This window comes from Blastocystis hominis (genome assembly GCF_000151665.1).
Source record: "Blastocystis hominis, Singapore isolate B (sub-type 7) whole genome shotgun sequence assembly, scaffold_4".
Lineage (NCBI taxonomy): Eukaryota > Bigyra > Opalinata > Blastocystidae > Blastocystis > Blastocystis hominis.
Window position 1 is genome coordinate 727,633 of NW_013171849.1, and position 21,169 is coordinate 748,801.

Consider the following 21,169-nt stretch of genomic DNA (forward strand, 5'->3'; position numbering starts at 1 on the left):
GTGATGGATTTTAGAGTTGCTTTAGGAGAGGTAAAAATCGATGTATCATAAGATAGAAAAGGTAGCAAACACTATAACATCAAAAGGAGTGAAAACAAAAAAGGGGAAACAAACAAAACTACAAGACCTTTCTAAATCAACCCATATTATTGTTGTCATCATCAATATTATTATTATATTACGACTATTATTATTATTATTATTAATATATTACGACTATTATTATTCTACACATAGTCGGTAATCCCTCCCTTTACGAAGAGTGCTTTTCCTGAAAATGCTTCTCATATTCTTCGACAGAGGCGAACCTTCGAACACACCCGCACACTTGGCAAACCACCTCGTTCTTTTTTCGATTCATCAGACTCTTTACTCTCCGCTGCGTCAGGTGGTAATAGCAGTGCACATACTTTTCCCCATGACCACATCGATAGTGTTTGAATAGCCCAAGATATCGCTCTCTCCACACTCCATTTGTCTTCATCGCGTCTGCTAAAAATCGACTGGCGCACGCCGCTTCGACCAGATCCCTTCCAGACACAAATTCCAGCACTGAACACCATACATCGAATCCCAAAACGGCTCTTCGCTTCCGATTCTCCTCGTTTTCGAGACGGATCCGCTTGATCTCGAACATCAAATCCGCATCATCGTCATCATCCCCTTCTGCCTCCGACGAACTGGAAATCGAGTAATCGAACGAAACGGGGAAGTCTCCATTCTCGCAAAGACAGCTATGTCGCACAAAAGGATGTTGTAAGCCGCATCTGCATCGATGCACTGAATCGGGGGGTTTCCACTCACATCCGCCCTTGATTTCCTTGATTTCCTTCATGTCCCCTGTATCCCCCGTTTCTCCATTTCTCCAATCCACCAACTCCGTTTCACACAGCCAACACGTCGTTTTCCCGCGGGAACAATAGGAACAGAGATGCAATCGCCACTGCCTGCAGCAGAGCGGAAGACTGGGAATTTCCCGGAGGAGCAGCCAGCCCACTGCGTGAAGCAATGCAGGGAAGTGAGTGTGACTGTGAGAATCAAGGCTGTTATTCTGCAAGTGTGTGGAGAGCGTGAGGGCGATGGATTGAAGACGAGCGAGCGTTCGAGGAGAAAGCGGCGTGTGCGGAGCGCTGAGCCGAAGATAGAGTGTATGAAGGAGCAAAGACTGCATGGATTCGGTCCACTCGGAAGTGAGACACATTTCATTTAACACCGTTAAAGCGCTGTTTGTGTCTAGAAGTGTGCTGTGGGACACTAAACAAGTCATCAAGGCACAACAGCGAGGATTCGTCGAATTCCAAAACGATTCTGCATCATCGATAAACGCGTTCACACCCAAAATCTGGTAGAGATCCAGTAGAAGGCGGCAAGCGAACGGAGAAAAGGGTGGAAACGTGGAATCCAGTGCGAGTTGTAAAAGCAAGGATTTGGTTTTCGAGAGAACAGGACTTGCCGTATCCAGAGAAAAATGACGAATCACAGACTTCCAAACTCGATCCAGAGTATTAAAATCAGGGCAATTTCTGGAATCCACAGATAGCTCGCGTTTCTTGTTTATACAATGGGAGCAGGAACAAGGGGAGGACTGCAATTGATGGATCGTCTCACACTGCGTATCCGAAACCACAGATTCAAGCAGACGCAACACATTCTTAGCAAATGAATCGGAAAAGGAGTAGAGCGTGAGAACGACTTGGATACTGAACGCGTTGAATTGCGTGTGAGAAGAAACAATCTTTCGCAGCTTTTTGGCCAATCGATTATCTGAATCAAGGTTGGTTTGAATAAAGCTATGAGTTACCAAACGAGAATGAAAAAACGGATAGAGCAGAGAAGTTATATTACGGGAAAGAGAATGACGTTGGGATAGAAGCACCGAAACCACATCACACACGATAACTCGTTTTTCTTTTGTCGAATAGGTGGAGAGTATGTCCAGTATCTGCTGCAGAATACCCGATTCGAGTCCCTCGCGTGATACCCACTCTATCGTATTTTCACGTACTAACTTATACAATGACCTATTTATTACCGGTACACACGATTCATACTCTCGCTGTCCCTGATTGCTCTGATCTCCCCGGTATTGCAGAATCTGCCTGTGAATACGATTCAGTGAAGGCGAAAGTTGCGTAAACCATGAAGTAGGCATCTTAGAAATCCATCGTGATCCGCAAAACAAAGTATTCTCCAACAAACAAACCACAACGGGTATTCATTATCCTTTTTCCACTGAATAATCTTCTGCTTCAGCTCTTCCACTACCGATCACTCCCACTTCCAATCCCTACTGGGAATCAACTCCTCCTTCGTTAGCGGCGTTCTATCATACGGATCTATCTGTGTTCGCAGCAGCAGCTTCTCAATCGTATCTCGATTCAGGATTTGCTTGGAGTTCGGCAGCATCACCGGATCATCCATCAGCTCTCCGGTCATTTCATCGAAGAATTCATCGGGCGCGTTATCCAGCAGCTGATTCCACCGATCGAACTGCTCCTGCTCGCTTCGGATACTCGCCACGAACTGCGCCAGCTTGGCCTGCTCCTCCTATTCCTCAATCTCTTCGCGATTTCGCACCGAATCGAGCAGGTTTTTGGCTCGGCAAATCCGTTCCGCCTTCTCGAACATCTCCAGGTTCAGCGTTTTCTCTTCGTTCATACACATCACGAACTTCCGTTCCTTCGAAAACACCAGAATCGTCCGCATCAGCAGCTCCAGCAACTGCTTGGGATCGAAATGGTACTGCTCGGGGTTTTCGATCTTCAGCAGCTTGCCCTCCTTTCCCACCAACTGCTGCACCAGCCGCGGGAAGCTGTTCGCCATTCCCTTCATCGTCTGCTCGCTCATCCAGATGTCCTATCGATCACCAGTCTCTCCAAGCCCGACGCCCCACGGCTCTGCCGCGTCGAGGAGAAGCAGCAGCGTGTCGGTGGTCAGATCGAACGAGAAGCGGACGTTTCGCTCGAGCTGCGTGAGGCGAAGCTGCTTCTCGTCGCGTTCTTTGGGGTCCAGCGAAGCGAAGTCGGGCTGCAGCATGAGCGATTGGAGACTTTTGATCTCCGGAATGGCGGCGAAGGCGTCGTCGGTGAGCTTGGAGAAGGAGGAAATGAGCGTCTGGACGAACAGCTGAATGACCTCCGGCTCGTTCTTCATGTCGATGACGGTCTGCGAGCAGCGCGAGTCGTTCCACAGCAGTCGAATGATCTGGATGATGTACTGGCGATACTGTGTCGACTCCATGCCCACGCCCTCCACCTCGCTGAATTGCCGCACGAGGAGATGCAGCAGCTCGGAGACCAGCGCGTTGTTGCTGAGAAGCGACTCGGACGCGTGCATGACTTGCCGCGAGAGAAGGCGGTTGTTCGATTGAACCGGAACGTAGAGCAGCGAAATGGTCTGAAAGGAAGGGGAGAACAGAGAAAAATATACTTTCGTGACGTCAGCTCGCATGTGCACGTTGAGGAAACTTCCGATCTGGGGAGATTGGTAGCTAAGACAGCGGATGAGAAGGCGGAGAATCGAGTCCATGTGGGAGGGAATGAAGATCGTGTCAGGGAAGGAAATGCTTTGAATGAGGCAGAGAAAAGAAGAAAAAACGTCTCGAAGGTTTTCAGAATCGCCAACACATCCTCGATGACAAAAATCGGGACATATTCCACGATATGATTCCCATTTCTATCCCTGATCCCTTCAGTCGCTCCTTTACAGCATTTCCGATTCAATCGAAAGCAAATACTCCGAGACATACGCCGTAAATTTGAGCCAGCGAACCAAGAAATCCTGGTTTTCTAGATAGGCCTGTGTTGCCATTTCGACATACACAAGGAACTCCACTTCGCGCTATTCATCATTTCCCGCCCTCACCACAACGAAATTCGCGGGATTCACATTGGGGATATCGCGATACCCGTGCGGCAGATAGTGCGACAGGTTTCGAAGAATGCCTTCTCGGAAGTTCTGCAGGCCGCAGAAGGCGCGGCGGAAGATTGCGATGTAATACCAGACGCAGAGCGTGTCGAAGCGGAGAGTCTGCGGGTTCTCGGTGCAGACGCTGCAGTCGACGTCGTGATTGATGCGATCGGAATTGACCAAGGGATCGGTGCTGAACAAGTAGCGAGGATCGGGGAACTATGCGTGGCGATTCTGATTCGGGTCTACGCGCTTTTTGTTCATGATCGGCTCGGCGAGATTGTAGAGAACCGCTTGAAGATTCAGCAGAATGTTCAGCCTATCCAACACAATCGGCACGCAACGCTACGAGCCAGACATCTGATAGTTCGGTCGCGACTTCAAGAACTCGTTCCCCGCCAAAATCATCGTGTGAATCCACTCGCGCACTTTCATTTTCGTCGCTGGATTCTTCAGCAATAGTTTCAGCACATCCGTCTGCTGCTGCTACGCCTCAATCTCCCTCCCATCCATCACGTTCAGCATCTTCACTTCCTCCATCAGCGACGTGAACTGCTGGCTCATTCCCTGAATCGACTGCGGCGTCGACAAATCCGGCTGCACCATCCGCACGCCGCCGATGAACTCCGTGGGGTGCAAATCGAAAAACGGCGCCAGATAATCCGCCTGCACCGCCAGCAGTCGCTGTATCGCGTTCTCCTCGGCCTTCATGAACGTCTGCGTCGCTCCGAACACCGCGCAGGCCTCATCGACAGAGAGGAGCTGCTGGAGCATCGAGAGAGCGAGAGAGAGCATTGCGGGGCTTTTGGTTTGGACCGCACTGACCGCATGCCTGCGGATGTGACTGAAAATTAAGTCTAGGTGGTTGTTCAGATTGCCCATTCGGCTGTCGATTTGAATGAATTGGCGGAGAAGGGAAGAAGAAGAAAGAGAAGAAGTGGATGATAGGTCGAGAAGTTCCAGGAAGAGATCCACGTAGACGGAAGAGAGAAGCGGTCTGGGAATAGAGAAGAGAAAGAGGAGGGTACTGGTAGTAGTTGTTGACTTCGGTGACCAGAAGACCTACAATGATCACAGAGTAATTCTGTAGCAGCTCGTGGACTTCGAGATTGCCTAGAGTTGACAGAAAAAAACGAAAGGGGAACTGCCCGACTCACTCTCGTCTCTCTACTCATCAAAATTAGCCAAGCGAACATACCATATGAGACAACAAGCGGTCGTAGCAACCGCATAAATACCGCACTTTACTCGTTCCCTGAGAGAAACTGATTCCTGCCTCTTTGTTGAGGATCTTTACGAAATTCTTAAGGCAGATACTCTCTTCGGAGGGAACCTTCAATGATAAGCGAATAATACAAGTACAAAGGGATAACGAATCCCGTTTCCCAAAATATCGGTACTAATATTGTGAATAAGCTGCTTTTGCTTCATCACATCATCAAAAACGATCCGTGGTGCTTCATTTGTCACTTCTGGTTTCTTTTCTTCTTCTGGTTTAGGAGCAACAACTGTGTGTAATTAGAAAAAGAAACAAGAAAAACTCGGCTTCACTGAATCCTTGAACCGTTTGGCTCGAATTTCACGAATCTATTGTATGAAATGCACTTTCACTGCTATGTACTTCTTCATCACTCTTTTGCATACTCAAAACAGTATGTGTAAGAAAAATGTGACTCTGGATTAAGGTTATACGTTTGTCATTCAATGGCAATAATGCGGCACATATAATTTGGACTACTATCAACCTTCATTCTATAAAAGTGTTTAAGACACACGACTATTTGTGAATCTCGCCAATCCTCAGTTATCTTTTCTATTGTAAAAAAATAATAATTGTGCACTTCAAAACTCGTTAATATTTTCGATAAACAAAAACACCTCAAAATATCTCGGTTTTCTGGAATTCCAATGTTCCTAGGCTTGTATCTCCGGATAAAGTATACACAAACAATTATGAGCACCGAATCGGACAATGTGCAGGCGATGACAGAGACGAGCCAAGTTACTGAAACACTTCTGGAGGCTAACATCGAACAGGAAAGAGCAGCTGATAATGTACCCGAATCTGTGGCCCAGCCTACGGGAGAATCTGCATCTCTTCTCGCAAAAGCGGACGACGATGTGTCAACAGCGACTATCTGGAGTTCTGTTGCTAACATGACTAACAACGTTTTGGGAGCAGGGTTGGTCGCGCTCCCATATTCAATTAGTCAGGTATCTGCTTCTTTTGCTCGTACGATCTAGTGTACGCTGGTCCCTGGAATTCTGCTCCTTATTTTTATGGCCTTTGTAGCTAGCTTTTCGCAGTACGTGATTGTGAGCACTTGCCGCCTCGTCGACAAGTACACTTACAAGGAGGTGGGAATTGTACGTTTTGTATTTTCTGCCATAAGTTCTAGGCGGCTCTGGGCAAAACGGGCGGTATCTTGATTTCTCTCATTATGCTCCTTTACACCACATTGTCCTGTACTTCCTATTTTGTCATCATCGGTGATCTGCTTCTCGGCATCTGCGGGTACTTCTTCCCTAATGTCGAATTCCTTCAGTCTCGATCGATCGTCGTGCCCTGTGTCTGCGTCGCCTTCATCTTCCCTCTCTGCATGATGCGAAGTGCCTCGCTCCCCTCTATTCTCACCGCTAGCCGTTGACTCCCTCCGCTACGTCTCCGTCGTATCGGTGCTCGCAGTGGTCGGAGTCGTGGTCGTGATCGTGCAGCAGTTCATCGAGTACCACCATGTGAACGAGACCGTGGAGATCATGCACTGGAGCTCCGGGTTCATCCGCATGGTGCCGGTCGTCTGCGTGTCCTACAACTGCCACTACAACGCTCCTCGCTATTACAAGGAGTTGAAGAATCGCAGCATGCCGCGTATCAGCGTGGTCGTTGCCTGCTCCACGCTCATCGTTTTCCTTCTCTATCTCGCCGGATCGGTCTGCGGATATCTGCAGTTCGGAAACCAGACGCTCGGAGACATCTTGAAGAACTACCCCTCCGATGCGCTGGCGCCCGCGTTGGGTCGACTTGGTCTGCTGGTGGCACTCGTTTTCACCTTCCCCGTGGCCTATTTCGCCGTGAGGAACAACCTGCACACATTGTTCTGCAGCTCGCTGCATTTCCATGGAATTTGGCTTCGACTTGCGTAGGGGTACGAAGAGGACTCGAGTCTAGGACTGCCGTGGGCGTTCTGCTGGTCACTTGCACGGTGGCTGTGTTTGTGGAGCAAGTGGAATATGTGATTGGATTTAACGGATCGCTGTTTGGATCGTGCATCATGCTTATCATTCCTGGGCTGATTTATCTGCGAGTGGACAAAACTCCATTGTGGAAGAGCGGAATGAAGATTAGTGCCCTGCTGTTACTCTGTTTCGGAGTAGTGATCTGCGTTGGAGGCACGTATCTCACCGCTGTTAAGCTTTTTGCATATCGTGTTTGTATCAAACAGGCATTTCCATTACAATACACATTTTACAACTTTTTCTCTTGCTTCCACCAGGGAGCTTTCACTTACCTCGGGAATCCAATCTAAAAAGGGTGAATATTTGAACAACGATTGAAGAAGCTTTCATGTACTCCAGTTCCCCATCTATTGAACATCTCTTTGCCCAGCTACTGGCACCATACAGCTACTATCAACTGACAGCGTGTAAGCTGGAAATCCTCAGAACCTCAGGATTCCACATAACCACTCAATCCGGAAACCGGAAACCAGAAACCAGAAACCAGAAACCTGAAGCCTGAAAAACAATGGGAACAGGGTAGAAAGACCTTTTGAAACACTCACTTACCTCTCCCAAACGCGCGATCTCAAAAAAATAATGAATTTGGATGGGGAAAAAAGGAACCACAAAACTAATTCCGCGGGGATCGGATGATTTCAACAAACAAGTCAGAGCTTAGAAAGCATCGACTTTGAAGGAACGAAGTAGTATCCTCCAGTCACAGGAGTGATGAAGTTCATCAGATGATCCGATTCCGTTCCACGAAGACCAAAGATAGATTTCTCGATTTCGTCGAGTCCAATCAGGAAATGGCAATAGGCGGTGAACCACAGACCTTTTACTCCATTCGGCATTCCGTAAGGGAGACTATGGCGAACAATCTTAACGTTCTCTCCGTTGTAGTCGATGTCAGAATGGGCAACGTGACTGCCCGGAGGAAGGGGCTCCAACTGAACACTGTCAGGCTTGGTACGGCCAATTACGGCCTCCTGCGAAGTCCTATCCAGTTTTCCCCACTTCTCTAAGTTGTGCTCAAAGCGCTGCACAATGGCGTAGGAGCAGCCATTCGGATCAAGAGCTGCTTCCGCGCGGTCGCTGGGACCTGAAGGGTTTTCGGTTCCATCAATAAATCCGGTGAGATCTCGGCTGTCTCTCCAGACGAAGCCCATCTGGGCGTCCGAAACGGTCAGCATGTTCGGAAGGAAAAGAGAAACGAAGGTGTTTCCACAATCGAAGCTGGCACCGTTGTACTTCGAGTGAATGTGAACGTACAGGTCAGCCTGGGTAGACGGAGCTTGTTCACCATAGCCAGGGAAATCAAATAGTTCGGCGCCAGTACCCTTGAGCTCTTCGTTGCCCTCCGTCAGGAATACCCAGAGCTTCTTTCCGAAAGAGAGAGCTCCGGAAACCGCGACATTGGTAATCGTGGAAGACTCCTCCAGGACCTTCTCGAACTGCTTCACAGCACTAATAAAGTTCGAGCGACCTTCTTCGGTGGACAGAAGCTCATAGTTCACCAAGTATGTAGCAAAGAACGCAGAATTATCTCCTTCTACGAGGATTCCAGATTGTGCATCAGTAGACATGGCCAAAATAAAAAATTGTGAAGATATGCACAAAAATAGGGCAAATTTTTGGAGTTTTGGCATCAATGAAATCATCTTGTTACCAGAAGCACAAATAAGTTAGCTTAGCAAGATGCCTAATAGGAATATGAATATAGGGAGGCAAAGAATTGGAGCCATAAGAGATAGGCACAAAACTTATGATCATCAATAACCACTGTACGTAAGAATCCATGGCTTTTCACATTACTTTTGTTGTTAAAGATGTCTGCGCAGGACAGTTTTGAGCCTCTTGAAGAACCTCAAGCCACTGTTGGTAGTGTCGTACTTTTGTTAGTGTAGGGTCATCGTTGGTTAGTCCCTATGGATTTCTCTGTACAAGCGAATGCCGCGCTTGACTGGGTCTTCGCCGTGATGAAACCGAACGATCACTTGCTGATCTTGAATGTTCTTAATTTGAAAGCTCCCAGTACGATTTTTGGACGACTCGCAATCTGTAGCATATGCTCATGATATGGTAATAAATGAACAGCTGACGAAAGAGTCACAGGAGAAACTGAAGGAAATGAAGCAGAGAGCTCTGGAGAAGGGATTCCAGTTCGTAAATACTATCAGCACGCGCGGTGAGCCCGCTAAGAAGGTGTGCTCCTACGCTGTGGAGGATAAGATCGATACGATTGTGATGGGAAGAAGAGGAATGAGCAATCTGAAGCGTATGCTGAACGGAAGCGTGAGTGAATACGTGATTGCCAACGCTCCCTGTGCGTACGAAGTTTTGTGGGTGAAATGCTGATCTGTAGTGTGTGTGTGATGGGCCGTAGCGTGGAGGAGAAGAAGCGTAAGGAGGACTTGGAGAAGAAGGACCGCGAGATCGCGGAGCTGACGGCGAGTGCGAGTGAGAACGAGGGCGAGGGTGCGAAGGTTCCTTTCTTCCTTCCCCGAAAGCACAGCGTGAAGAACTACTACACCGATTCGGATTCTCGTGTTTGTTCCAGCACACAGGAAATGAATAGGAGGAAGCAAACGGGAAATGCATTTGAGTACACAAACAGAAGGAAAAGAAAAAGCACTTATCCAGTCACACATTTATTCATTTATTCATTCATTCACTCACTCATTCACTCTCTCTCCTTCTCTTTATACATAGGAGAAATTGCTTCCGGGAAGCGTGGTGGGGAAGCTGAAATCCGACGAAAGGATCTGACGACCCGACCGCGACGGCCCCAGCGAGCGGCGTTCCTGCGACTCAGCCCCTCGTCCATCCCTCACCGAAGGCGGGTGTTTGACCCAGTCGAACGCCAGAACCTCCTCCATCGACGGCCGTTGCGCCGGATTCTTCGCGAGCATGTTCTTGACGAGGAGCAGCGCGTCCGCGGAGAGGTCCGCCCAGTCCTCCGCGATGTACTGCACCGGACAATTCACCGTGTGCTCCATCAGCTCGGCCTCCGAAGTGCCCTGAAAGGGCGGGTAGCCCATAAGCAGGAAGAACAGCGTGACACCCAGCGAGAACACATCCGCCTTCGCGGAGTACTCGCAGTTCTACGATCGATCCACGCTCCCAGACCCCACAGTAATGACCTCCGGCGCCATGTACCCCGCCGTGCCCACGATCTCGCTACCCATCAAAACCGGATCCCGCCGCCCACTTGGTGTCCTTGTTGAGAAAGTCCGCGAGAACGCCGCACCCGAAGTCGGTGAGCTTCATTTCCGCGCGTTGGTCGCGACTCTCGAAAATGATATTCTCCGGCTTGACGTCCAGATGATAGATGTGCTGCTGATGGCAGGCCAGCAGTCCCTGGCCGATCTGCCGAACCACACGCGCCGCTTCGTGCTCTGAAAACGAACCGTTGCGATTGATTCGTTCGCGAAGATCGCCGCCGCCCATATACTCCATCACGACATACACCAGATAGGAATCTTCGTAGACGTCCAAGAACCGCACGACGTAGGGCGAGCGAACGCGATCCTGTGGTTTAGAGCGAGAACGAGAGAAAGAAGCAATACGATTAGGCTTCGCAGAACGGTGAGCTCGTGCTGGAGAACCTCTGGATCCACTTTTTTCTTATTGATGAGTTTCACTGCGCACATTTCGCCCGTTTTCTGGAAAGAAATCGTAGCAAAAAAAGCGTGTACGATGATCTGGCCGAGGCGAACCACGCCGTAGCGACCGCGACCCAGTGTGTCTTGCAGCCAGACATCATTGTGGATGGAGGTCATGGTCTTGCTGTGCCGCTTGGTGCAGAGACGCTGCATTAGAAGCTGGACGACGGTGAGGACGCGTACCCACAAATCCTTGGATTGAGAAGAACAAGAGCTGGGGATTACACGCTGCTGTTGGGAAAAGGCTTCGAGAAAATAGGGTAGCTGGCCCCTGCAGGGGATCATGGAAAAGGCAAATGGCCGTCCCGTGATGTTTTCAACCATTACTTTACAATCTAGGGTAATTTCGCAACGACGACGGGGGGTGTTCTTATCATTTTTCTACGAGTCATTCTGCTGCTGCTCGTTGGGTACATTATAGTACACTAACACGTTCCTGTCAAGAACGAAAAAACGGCACTTCCACAGCTTTAATCCACGAAATCCCTTCTTCATTAAATTGCCCTCGAGATGTATTTGTTGCAAGTAGTCGGATGCAGTGTCAAAGTCCATCTTGGATATTGTCTCGGGTGTGAGAGTGGCAATGTTCTTCCCATTAATACACAGGTCATTCTCTTGCTGAACATAATCAGCGATCCGATCTAGCGCATAAACTTCTCCTAAGGAGCCACGGAAAATCGAAAATACGGAAGGTCTTGACGGTCTAGATCCCTTTGGACTGAAAACTTTAGTCGATGGGTTGTACGAAAATGTTTTTCGTTCGCTCATGGAGCTTCCATCATTTCCTAACGGCGATGACGGGTGATATAGTTCATTGTCATTTAGCTCGATATCAAAACTCATTTCCTGACGAACGACTTAGAACTAACACTTCATCAACAAAATTGTAACAAACACAGATAAAAAACAAAAACAGATACAATACACGGGAGCAAAATCCTTTACATATCATGCAGACTATACTCAAGATAACAACAAAATACTACGCATTCTGTAAGTCCTGCAACAGTAGCGCCTCACTACTCTTTCCACTTTTCTAAGAATGAGACTACACCTAAAGCACTACTTCCTTTGCACTCTCTGACAATTGACGCTGTTTTTGATAATCTACTGACTTGCTAATCAGCTCGGTGATGTAACGCTGGGCAGCAATTGAAACCAGACGAATTCTACGAAATGGCACATTTTCATAAAAACGCTACGAAGACTCATCTGTGATATCGCAACCGACCGACTGCAAAAGGTACTTTGTAATTTCATCGGGAATCTACTAGTTTGAGCGACTGCCGGCAACATACAGTAGGAGTGATTTTTTTCAAATTTGAAAGCAACTCTCTCACTTCATCCGGGTTGATACTGCTTTGCATCCTCACTTCGAAGCTAGGTCAAGGAATGTGTAACAAACAGACCAATCCTGAATAATCTTCTTCTCCTTGTCAAACACGTACCGCTTGAAGTTGATCACGAATTCTTCATTCTTTTCCAAATGATGCTCCTCCGAGAACACCACCTTAAACTTCCCAGACTTTCCAAAAGGCGCGTCGATTCTTCCCTTCAATCCGCTCTTCGTCACCACATCCAACCCCACAAACTACATAGTTAATCCTTCCTCCCAAGCCTTACAGCAGCGATAGTGCCTCCTTTCTCTGTCAGATTGGTTCCGATCACTTCTCTCTCATTCACAATCCGATCAACTATCGCGGTTCGCTGCTTGGGTTTGAAAACTCGCAGAACACTGAGGTCTTCTTTCTTGGGGGAGAGAGCCTGGATGACTTTGGCGTAAAACGCGATTCGGCAGGTCCCATCGACCTGAGAATTGAGTTGACTGCCGATGAGCAGCGCTCCCAATGGCGCGTAAATGGTTTGCTCGAGCTGCAGAAGCGCCCAGAGCGTGGCTATGTGTGAGAAAGAGGGGAAAAGAGAGGAACGATGGTGATGTGGAGAATCAGGTTTCTGTGCAGAGTGAAAGAAACAAACAAACAAGAAAAAGGGAAAGAAAAGGCTGGAAACCAGCCACTCACAAAAGAGGAAACAAGGCAATCAATCCAAAACACACAAATGCAAACTCAATTCAAATCAATAGTAGAGATAGAAAGATATTCATCACTTCAGTATACTCATAACTTCGATCAAAATCGAACGAGTTCACTTCTTCGTCGAACAAATTCACTCCGAACGACCCTTCTTTCAGCTTTTCTATCATTCTATTCACAGCACCATTCATCAAACCTTCTTTTTCCATATCGCTAAACAACGTGATTGTCGCAGAAACTGTGTGATGACCAATACTCACAGAAAACGTGGAGCCGCTTTTCACATCGCCCTGAATCACAATTTAACAACAATCCTACTTTGTAAAAGCGAATCTTCTTCAACCGAATCAAAATGTTTTGCATCGCTTTCAGAGATCCAACGGCGCATGCTTCACCTCGCTCTGACTTAAAATCGAACGATCTACTCGTCACTTTGATTATCAAGAATCACTGAACACAAATCCCAGCCCGATCTCCTTTGAGTACTTTGTCAATTCCCTTATGGAACATTTGAATGCTTTTCACTTTCCGAGTTAAGTGCAGCGAGGGGAATTCGATTTCATCATTCACGGACACACTTCCGGACAATACGGTGCCCGTCATGACGCAGCCCTTGCCCGCCAACTGGAAACAATGATCGTAAATGAAATAGAGCGGAGCTACAATTCATGAGACAACCAATTCCTAGGTACAAGGATCGATTTTGTTGGGGATGGAAACCATTCCGCGAATTTGATTCACTAACTCATCCATCTACATTCTCTATTCGATATCATCAACCCACGCCCAGACTTGTCGTATTCGCGTCTTCAATACTGCCTCCACCTACTTGCGCAGATACAGGAATCTATTTTAAAAACATAGCACATCCAAACAATCGAAGCGTTCTTAAAGCGAGTTTTGGAAAGTGTTTTCTGCAGACTTGAAATCACAGTTTTGATCCGATCCGATCGTTCCGCTTCTGGAATTAGATCGATCTTGTTTAAAGCAATGATAGCCTTGTTGGTTGTGATTTCGCCGATAACAATACATTCGGCTGTTTGGGCTTGAATACCTTTCAAACAGTCGATTACGATGATTAACATGTCGATGATCTGGGCTCCTCCAAGAATCGTTCGGATAAGGCTAGCATGACCAGGACAATCGACAAGAGTGTATTGAATGTACTTATATTTGTCACCTATTTTAATAACCCAACTCAAAGCTAACTTGATATATGACTAGGGATATCGGACAGAAATGCACTAAAACCCAGATCCAGAGTAATACCACGCTGACGACTTTGTGGATTCTTGTCTAAAGAAGCAGTTGACAAAATGGCACTCAGAGATTTTACTAGTATTCATATATTTGTGAATTTTTTACCCAAACTCGTTTTACCAGAATCAACGTGTCCCATTACACCTACGTTGATATTGCACACTTCTGAAGGATCAAATTGCAGATTACTCATTCCAAATTAGTGATATGGAAGAAATAGGTTGATATAAGTGAAAAAAGGGTTTCTATCAATATAAAACTTATGAATTTAGTATATAATGACAATTGTAATTTCAAAGAGTGTGTTGGATCGTGTGGTGAGTGAATTGTTAGGGTATGTGACGAAGAGAGAGAGTAAAACGAAGAAATACCAATAGTGTGCTTACTTTTTGTTTTTGAATAGTTGTGATGTGAATAATCGTTTTGTGAAAGGGATCGTTGTTTCAAGGAGTGTATTTGCGAGAAGACAAGTTCCGATCATTCATTTGAAGGAAGATTGAGAGCTTGTAGATGGGGAATACGCTTAGTTTGACAAAAGGAACCTCGTATAGTTGATAGAAGAGAGTTTTCATTCAGAAAGCTAGTTTTGGGCAAGGAATGGTGAATATTCATGACGTGATACATATTGATAAATATAGTTTAAAAAAATAAGTCAGGGTGAAGAGATCAGAGAAAAGAGAATAGGTCAAGAAATAGTACCATATCCATTAACCAGCATAGGACATTGATAAAGGCAATTCCATAAATGCTAATTCTTGTTGAGTTGATACACAACACACAGTTTTACATTAATAACTGTATTGTACAAAGATCCTAGACCACACAGAGTCGAAAAGCTATATAATATGAACGATACTAAAGAACATTAACTCTAAACACCAAATAGTTTATAGAAATGGCATAATTATAATAAGGGAATTCTTTCTTATATGCGCAGACGTCGACGATATGATAACAATGGATTGAAGGTCAGATACGAACTAGCAAAATCAAACCTACAATACTCGTCAAGTATTTGGGTAATTTAATATTTTTGCTAAATCAATAACCCCAAGTGGTTTTGGTTAGGCTTCGAGTAGTTTTACTCAATAAACGTGTTTGCTTCATATTGCTCGTTTTCTTACTTGACATCTATATTTAGTATATATATAAATGATGAACAAGCAACTTTATCCACTAATTCTTCCTTAACTCTTAGCACACCTCACTCAAATGTAATACCGATGTGAAAGTTAGCACTCACAACACAAATCACTATGTACTGATTTATTTACTTGATTTTAGGTCATTCTAGAAATCATATGAATTCACAGAATTCGATGGAATAGAAAGCAATAGTTTCTACACATTAAACTGAGCTATTTAAACAATTGAGAATTACTTGATTTGCCTCACAAAATATAGTAATCTCTAAATAAACACATGGGTGATGTTGAAATAGTTTCTATCGGGGTTGAAAACAATCTTGAAGATAGTCGAGGAAAGTGTTGGCAAGATAGTTTATCAAATCAATTTCCCGTGATCAATTATGAAAATGTTGGTGGCATAAGTGTTTTCCAAGTTGGAGCTCCTCATGAAGGGTACACTATAGAAACGCAACTTGTGAATAATAAAATGAATGGAAAATCGAAAATAATATCTAGCAAGGATGTTGTGATAGCCAAACTAACATTTGTTGATGGAATTGCAAATGGACCTTGTTTGTTATATGACAATTCAGGTTTTAAGTATTTTAAAGGACTATTTGTTAATGGGTATCGTTCGGGTAAAGGAAAAGAATATGACAGTAAAGGCAATGTGATATTTGATGGATATTTCTTGTTAGGCAAACGAGCCAAATTATATCGAGTACCTGAAATGAAAGGATATTGGAAAGAATTGGATGATAAAAGTAACAAAGTAATAAGTGTGAGTAAACGAGACGAATATGGAAGAAAATACGGAATTTGTTATTTTTATAATGAAGAAGGTTTAATCAATCGTGTGAGTGAATGGAATGAAGGCAAAGAATCGATGTATACAGGATATTATACATTCTATGATGTAGTCAGTAATAAATGGATCGAAGGATTATATGAAAATGGAATTTTAAAAGGAACGTATAGAGAAACGGATGTAAATGGTAATGTGATATTTGATGGATTTTATGAAAATGGAACACAAAGAAAACTGTTAAAAATGAACGAAATGGAAGGATATTGGACAGAATTGGATGATAAAAGTAATAAAGTAATAAGTGTGAGTAAACGAGATGAATATGGAAGAAAATACGGAATTTGTTATTTTTATGATGAAGAAGGTTTAATTAGTCGTGTGAGTGAATGGAATGAAGACAAAGAAGAATGTGTGATAAAACAGTTCAACAGAAATCAAATGATTGAATACAAGAATGGAACAAAACGATATGAAGGGGAATTTATCAATAGTTTGAAATATGATTATAGAAGAAATGGTAAAGGAATAGAATATAATAAAAATGGTAAATCAATGATTTATCAAGGAAGTTTCTCGAATGGGAAACGTCATGGTCGAGGTATTTCGTATCATAATCGTGAAGTAAATTATGATGGAGTATGGATAAATGGAAAAACAAAAAGATCCTTTTATATATGTAATGGAATACTGTTTGTAGTTGGACTGATAATCACAGCCTGCCTATTTATGTTCAACATTTATATCGGTATAGCGGCATTTATCATATTGTTGTTGTGTTTTGCTATTTACCACATACATGAGAAGCAAGTAAGTAAAATAACTATTCGATATGAGCCATATTATAAAGCATCGGTAAATTACACTAATGGTACTTTAGCTTTTGGAAATGTGTGTAACAGTATTATCCCCATTGTCTCTCTAAATTCGTTTGTGGAATCAATTGAAATCGGTGATGAACGTTTTGGATTAGTGCAAACATTCAAAATCAATGGATTGAATCGATTGAAAACTATTAAAATCGGAAGCAATTCATTCACTCAAGAGAAAAGCACTGACAAGTGGGATTCGAGTAAGGTCAACAACAAATCGAAATCATTCCACATATTGAATTGTGAATCATTGGAATCCATTGAAATTGGTGAATATAGTTTCAGTGATTTTGCTGGAGACTTTGAATTGAAGAATCTACCACAATTACAATCCATTCAAATTGGCACAATTGGAAGTGAATCATGCAATTTCTGTTATAGTTCATTTGTGATTCGAGGTATTGATATGATATTGAATATTTGAATGATGCATAGATCTTCCAAATCTACAATCCATTACATTAGGTGATGAGGCATTCTGTGAATCCTTATCAACAATAATGGAAAGTATTGAATGAATTCGAATGAAATGATTGATGTAGATCTCCCATCATTACAATCCATTCAACTCGGTGAATGTGCACTTCAAGGAAGAGATGATGATTCAAGTTCATTGACAATGCGAAGTAATAATGAATTGATTGGTTATGATTTGCTTTGTAGATCTTCCAAATCTAACATCAATATCATCTGTAGGATTCAGTTTCTGTGAACCTCGTGTAGTGACATTGGAAAGTATTTCTGAATATTGAATATTGATAGTATTTAGATATTCCAAATCTTCAAAATGTCGATCTACCTGATTCATTCCAGGAAATTCAATCGAAATCAATTTCGAGTATAGTTTGATTGATTTGATTTGATTCATAGATATTCCATCTATTCTTGCTGATCTTGTACAAATCAAGCCGGTACCAGTACCAGAAGAAGTAAATGTACTAGTACCAGTAGCACTAGCACTAGCACCAGCACCAGCACCAGTAGAAGTTGAACTGTAAAAACAAAATCAATCAGTAATTCTAACATTAGATCTACATTCTTCACTTCTCTTTATTGAAGTCAATGACCATCGTACTATCAATGCTTCCTTCGTTTCTTTGTTCCATACTCCTTGCCATCATTCTTTGGTCATTCATTGATATATAGTCCAAACATCGATAGACATATTTCTATCATTACCAACGTAAAGTGGTTTAGCTAGTATGTTCCAGCCCTTTGTGCAACCAATGTTCAGAAAAAAAAATTAAAAAAATAGCTAAACTGACATTCCAGTATAATTCAATGTTCAAAATAGAAATATGTTACACTTGCATTTTTACTATGTTATGAATGATTAGGCACACACGATTCAGCGTATACACTCGATTGTGCTGAGTAGTCTAATAAAATAGTTATAACAACGTAGCTTTGAAGACAAAAAGTACAATAAATGGAAATCGTTTATTTCCTTCGATTAGGAGTATTATTATAATAAACCTGCTTTCTTGAATAAAAATAGTATAATAACAATTTTATTCTTTAGGAGTTATAATACAACCTGAATTGTTCGATAATTTGAGGATTATTGTTTTAATAACGATTGATGAATCATGAAAATAGTCTGAAAACGACTGAATTGAGTGTATGACTGAAATCGTTATCGAACTAAGAATAAAGAGTTTCAATAATTGGCTTCAGATTGTAATTTCGGATGTTCACACTCTTTTTCATAATTATTTTGTTTAAAAATGCAGCGTGTCTACCTAAATACTCTGTCATTTATGTACTTCGAGTGATTGCGTGCGATGTTTGTTGTGTTATCTCGTATAATTCCATGAATATCAGCGTTCTATTTCCAACAACGATTTTAACACACATCCAATCAACTCATTGACTTTTACAAACACTCAAATTTATAAACTACAATTACTCTATTTGTTCAATACGCACTATTTTCATTTATTAAAACAGACACCAAGTTTTGTTTGTCAACATTACACTTTATGTTTTTTCATTTATTCTATTCATTTATTGTGATACAGATCGAACAACGAATAACTATCCTATTCAAACAATCATTCACACTTCTTTGTCCTCACGAAAACCCAGTATTGTTGTCTATACAACAAAATAATCATTGGAATTGTATGTTGAAACTGTGAGTATATCGAATTCTCCACTGTGTCACTATTTCGCAATATCAATATTAAATACGCAGCTATTGCCCAAAATAGCATTTATGCCCTCAAATATAGCTTTCCCTCCACTCAATCACCAAACTCTATTCTCAACCTTCATTTCACATTTCAAACAAACAATCTCATTTCGTTCTTCATTCATATCTCTTTATAAGAAGAATGAACTTTCTGATGTCTCGTCAATTCAAATCGAGAAGCATAGGCGTGGGTACATCCAGGAAAGTTACAAGGAAACGGCTTCGATGTACTGTGATTTCGATTCACATGCAAAGTATAGTCCGATTTCCGTACAAACGCTTTGTTACATCTAGCCTTCACATCTTATCACGACTTCCTACTGATTACAAACGAACGGTTTCTTCCCTTCATGAACCTTTTTGTGGTGTAATTCAAGTCCCTATTCATCAATACTCACCTTCATTCCAACATATTTCGTTTGATAGCGTAATCCACAACCTTCTTCAGGACAGATAAACGTCTCGCCACCGCCCTGATGCTTTTTGCGATGCTTGTAAAGTCCAGAAGACGTTTGGAACTTCAAATCACAGCCAGGCTCGGTACATTCAAACACCTTTTTATCGCCGTTCAGTAATCGTTCTTTGTTCAACTCTTGCTCACATACGTTCTCTTTCCCACAATCCGCATTCCTCACTCCATTCGATCCCTCGCCCTCATTCCCTCCTTCTGAAACCACCGATCGGTCCAATCGGTCCAACCGGTCCAACCGATCCAATCGGTCTGAATGATTGGGATTTGACGAGCGATCCGGCTGTTCAACGCGATCGCCATCATTCACAGACACAAACGAATGAAGTGGGAGCGAGTATTCGGGAGGAGCAAGAGTCGGTTCGAAGGATTTCCCCGAAGAGAAAACAGACATAGAGAATTGTGGAGAATACGTTTCTTTTAGATGGGATTGGAGAGACAGCATCAATTGAAGAGCTGCCTGAACATCATTGTCCTCACTTTATGATATCAAAAGAAAGACATACATTACAAACTAAAAGCGCTGTCGCGAATTTCGATACGGATTGCTGAACGAACGATTTGAATAACAAGGATTGTTTGTCTATCGATCAGTCCTCCAATTCATTCATCGAGATTCAATACCTCGCTTTTTACGGATTTCGGGAATTCCGATTAATCGACGCGATTCCATTCTCTGTTTCTCTTGTTCCAAATAACGTTCGCGATCACGATCGTACCGTTCTTGGAACGGACGACGTTCTTCTTCGGATAATTCTTTCCATTTCGAACCAATCTCAATTTCATTTATCATTCTCTATCCTACTAAGCGCATTTTGTCGTGAGGAGTTTGGAACCCCTCTTGATCTTTGAGTTTCTCAAACATGTGTTGAGTATATTGGTTGTATCCATGACATGGACGTTTCGATTTCACGGTACTCTGAACTCTCATCTGTTTTCCCTATTCGTTGAATTCCGCCATCATTCGTACATCTGTCAAATTGATTTCTTGATTGGATTCGGAAATTGTATATAAGGGGAACGTTTGAGTGCCCATTCCGCCGAACAATTCGTTTCCATTTGCAATCTGTTCGGGGACTTCATGTGAATTATCTTCTATCATCATCATGTCTGTATATTCAACCTTTCCGGAAAACCTACCATATTGTGAATCTGTTTGTTGCTGTGTCTCATTTCCATTTCTTACTCTTTGTTGTTGTTGGAGCTGATGGATTACAGAGTCTTGATTTAAAATATCACCCGTTGTTAAGGGTGGCGCTGACAACAGTGGAATTGTGCTATTGATGGTCGAGTATTGTATTTCCGCTACATATTACATCGATTTTCACACCTACGATTCACAGGTTCGTTCAATGTTAACTGGATAGGATCCATCGCCATCCGCACATCCCTAGATGATGTTTCCATCTGTTTATTCCACCAAAGGGTTGTTGTCCAGAAATACAATACGATCTCTAAATCTTCCCGATTTCTGGAATTCCAGCCTCCATGCGAGCTCCTCGAATTGTGTTTCGATGCCCACTCGTATTTTGCAAATAGTTCCGTGCATTCCAATAACTCAGATATAATAATCTTTAGTTGTTTGATTGCTCTGCTTCATCAATTTCCTTTTCATC

The 21,169-nt window shown here is 43.4% G+C and overlaps 10 protein-coding genes; 2 read left to right on the forward strand and 8 right to left on the reverse strand.

The window, feature by feature from the left end:
• Positions 1 to 253: 253 nt before the first annotated feature.
• Positions 254 to 2,152, reverse strand: GSBLH_T00003841001 (uncharacterized protein; the record flags this gene model as incomplete). The annotated part of the gene is made up of 1 exon (XM_013042648.1): positions 254 to 2,152. The coding sequence occupies one exon, from the start codon at positions 2,150 to 2,152 to the stop codon at positions 254 to 256; it is 1,899 nt and encodes a 632-aa protein (XP_012898102.1).
• A 116-nt stretch (positions 2,153 to 2,268) lies between these two features.
• Positions 2,269 to 2,847, reverse strand: GSBLH_T00003842001 (uncharacterized protein; the record flags this gene model as incomplete). The annotated part of the gene is made up of 2 exons (XM_013042649.1): positions 2,269 to 2,547; positions 2,578 to 2,847. 2 exons carry the CDS (start codon positions 2,845 to 2,847, stop codon positions 2,269 to 2,271), a joined length of 549 nt encoding a protein of 182 aa, XP_012898103.1.
• A 9-nt stretch (positions 2,848 to 2,856) lies between these two features.
• On the reverse strand, positions 2,857 to 4,344 carry GSBLH_T00006720001 (uncharacterized protein; the record flags this gene model as incomplete). Its single annotated transcript, XM_013042650.1, has 6 exons — positions 2,857 to 3,675; positions 3,749 to 3,788; positions 3,821 to 3,840; positions 3,865 to 4,128; positions 4,159 to 4,228; positions 4,259 to 4,344. 6 exons carry the CDS (start codon positions 4,342 to 4,344, stop codon positions 2,857 to 2,859), a joined length of 1,299 nt encoding a protein of 432 aa, XP_012898104.1.
• Positions 4,345 to 5,864: 1,520 nt separating this feature from the next.
• Positions 5,865 to 7,328, forward strand: GSBLH_T00003843001 (uncharacterized protein). XM_013042651.1 has 6 exons: positions 5,865 to 6,123; positions 6,154 to 6,276; positions 6,309 to 6,519; positions 6,551 to 7,049; positions 7,079 to 7,174; positions 7,216 to 7,328. The coding sequence occupies exons 1-6, from the start codon at positions 6,067 to 6,069 to the stop codon at positions 7,253 to 7,255; spliced, it is 1,026 nt and encodes a 341-aa protein (XP_012898105.1). The 5' UTR covers positions 5,865 to 6,066; the 3' UTR covers positions 7,256 to 7,328.
• A 27-nt stretch (positions 7,329 to 7,355) lies between these two features.
• Positions 7,356 to 8,789, reverse strand: GSBLH_T00003844001 (uncharacterized protein; the record flags this gene model as incomplete). XM_013042652.1 has 1 exon in its annotated part: positions 7,356 to 8,789. The coding sequence occupies one exon, from the start codon at positions 8,787 to 8,789 to the stop codon at positions 7,797 to 7,799; it is 993 nt and encodes a 330-aa protein (XP_012898106.1). The 3' UTR covers positions 7,356 to 7,796.
• Positions 8,790 to 8,957: 168 nt separating this feature from the next.
• GSBLH_T00003845001 (uncharacterized protein) lies at positions 8,958 to 10,355 on the forward strand (the record flags this gene model as incomplete). Its single annotated transcript, XM_013042653.1, has 4 exons — positions 8,958 to 9,005; positions 9,036 to 9,162; positions 9,194 to 9,458; positions 9,494 to 10,355. The coding sequence occupies 4 exons, from the start codon at positions 8,958 to 8,960 to the stop codon at positions 10,353 to 10,355; spliced, it is 1,302 nt and encodes a 433-aa protein (XP_012898107.1).
• A 231-nt stretch (positions 10,356 to 10,586) lies between these two features.
• On the reverse strand, positions 10,587 to 11,636 carry GSBLH_T00003846001 (uncharacterized protein; the record flags this gene model as incomplete). The annotated part of the gene is made up of 4 exons (XM_013042654.1): positions 10,587 to 10,793; positions 10,827 to 10,985; positions 11,019 to 11,174; positions 11,208 to 11,636. 4 exons carry the CDS (start codon positions 11,634 to 11,636, stop codon positions 10,587 to 10,589), a joined length of 951 nt encoding a protein of 316 aa, XP_012898108.1.
• Positions 11,637 to 11,734: 98 nt separating this feature from the next.
• GSBLH_T00007161001 (uncharacterized protein) lies at positions 11,735 to 12,160 on the reverse strand (the record flags this gene model as incomplete). The annotated part of the gene is made up of 5 exons (XM_013042655.1): positions 11,735 to 11,750; positions 11,780 to 11,829; positions 11,860 to 11,962; positions 11,996 to 12,060; positions 12,092 to 12,160. 5 exons carry the CDS (start codon positions 12,158 to 12,160, stop codon positions 11,735 to 11,737), a joined length of 303 nt encoding a protein of 100 aa, XP_012898109.1.
• A 2-nt stretch (positions 12,161 to 12,162) lies between these two features.
• On the reverse strand, positions 12,163 to 14,279 carry GSBLH_T00003847001 (uncharacterized protein; the record flags this gene model as incomplete). Its single annotated transcript, XM_013042656.1, has 8 exons — positions 12,163 to 12,384; positions 12,417 to 12,746; positions 13,006 to 13,116; positions 13,145 to 13,247; positions 13,278 to 13,485; positions 13,656 to 14,006; positions 14,036 to 14,161; positions 14,192 to 14,279. The coding sequence occupies 8 exons, from the start codon at positions 14,277 to 14,279 to the stop codon at positions 12,163 to 12,165; spliced, it is 1,539 nt and encodes a 512-aa protein (XP_012898110.1).
• A 5,122-nt stretch (positions 14,280 to 19,401) lies between these two features.
• On the reverse strand, positions 19,402 to 20,981 carry GSBLH_T00003848001 (uncharacterized protein; the record flags this gene model as incomplete). XM_013042657.1 has 8 exons in its annotated part: positions 20,888 to 20,981; positions 20,694 to 20,858; positions 20,524 to 20,663; positions 20,359 to 20,493; positions 20,178 to 20,328; positions 20,060 to 20,136; positions 19,495 to 20,028; positions 19,402 to 19,464 (listed from the first exon to the last, which is right to left on the reverse strand). Exons 1-8 carry the CDS (start codon positions 20,958 to 20,960, stop codon positions 19,402 to 19,404), a joined length of 1,338 nt encoding a protein of 445 aa, XP_012898111.1. The 5' UTR covers positions 20,961 to 20,981.
• Between the last annotated feature and the right edge of the window lie 188 nt (positions 20,982 to 21,169).

Coding starts and splice junctions, on each gene's coding strand:
- GSBLH_T00003843001 (XM_013042651.1), top strand. CDS start 6,067: ATGACTAACAACGTTTTGGGAGCAGGGTTGGTCGCGCTCCCATATTCA. Junction 6,277..6,308: donor CTTACAAGGAGGTGGGAATT/GTACGTTTTGTA, acceptor CATAAGTTCTAG/GCGGCTCTGGGCAAAACGGG. Junction 6,520..6,550: donor CCCTCTCTGCATGATGCGAA/GTGCCTCGCTCC, acceptor TCTCACCGCTAG/CCGTTGACTCCCTCCGCTAC.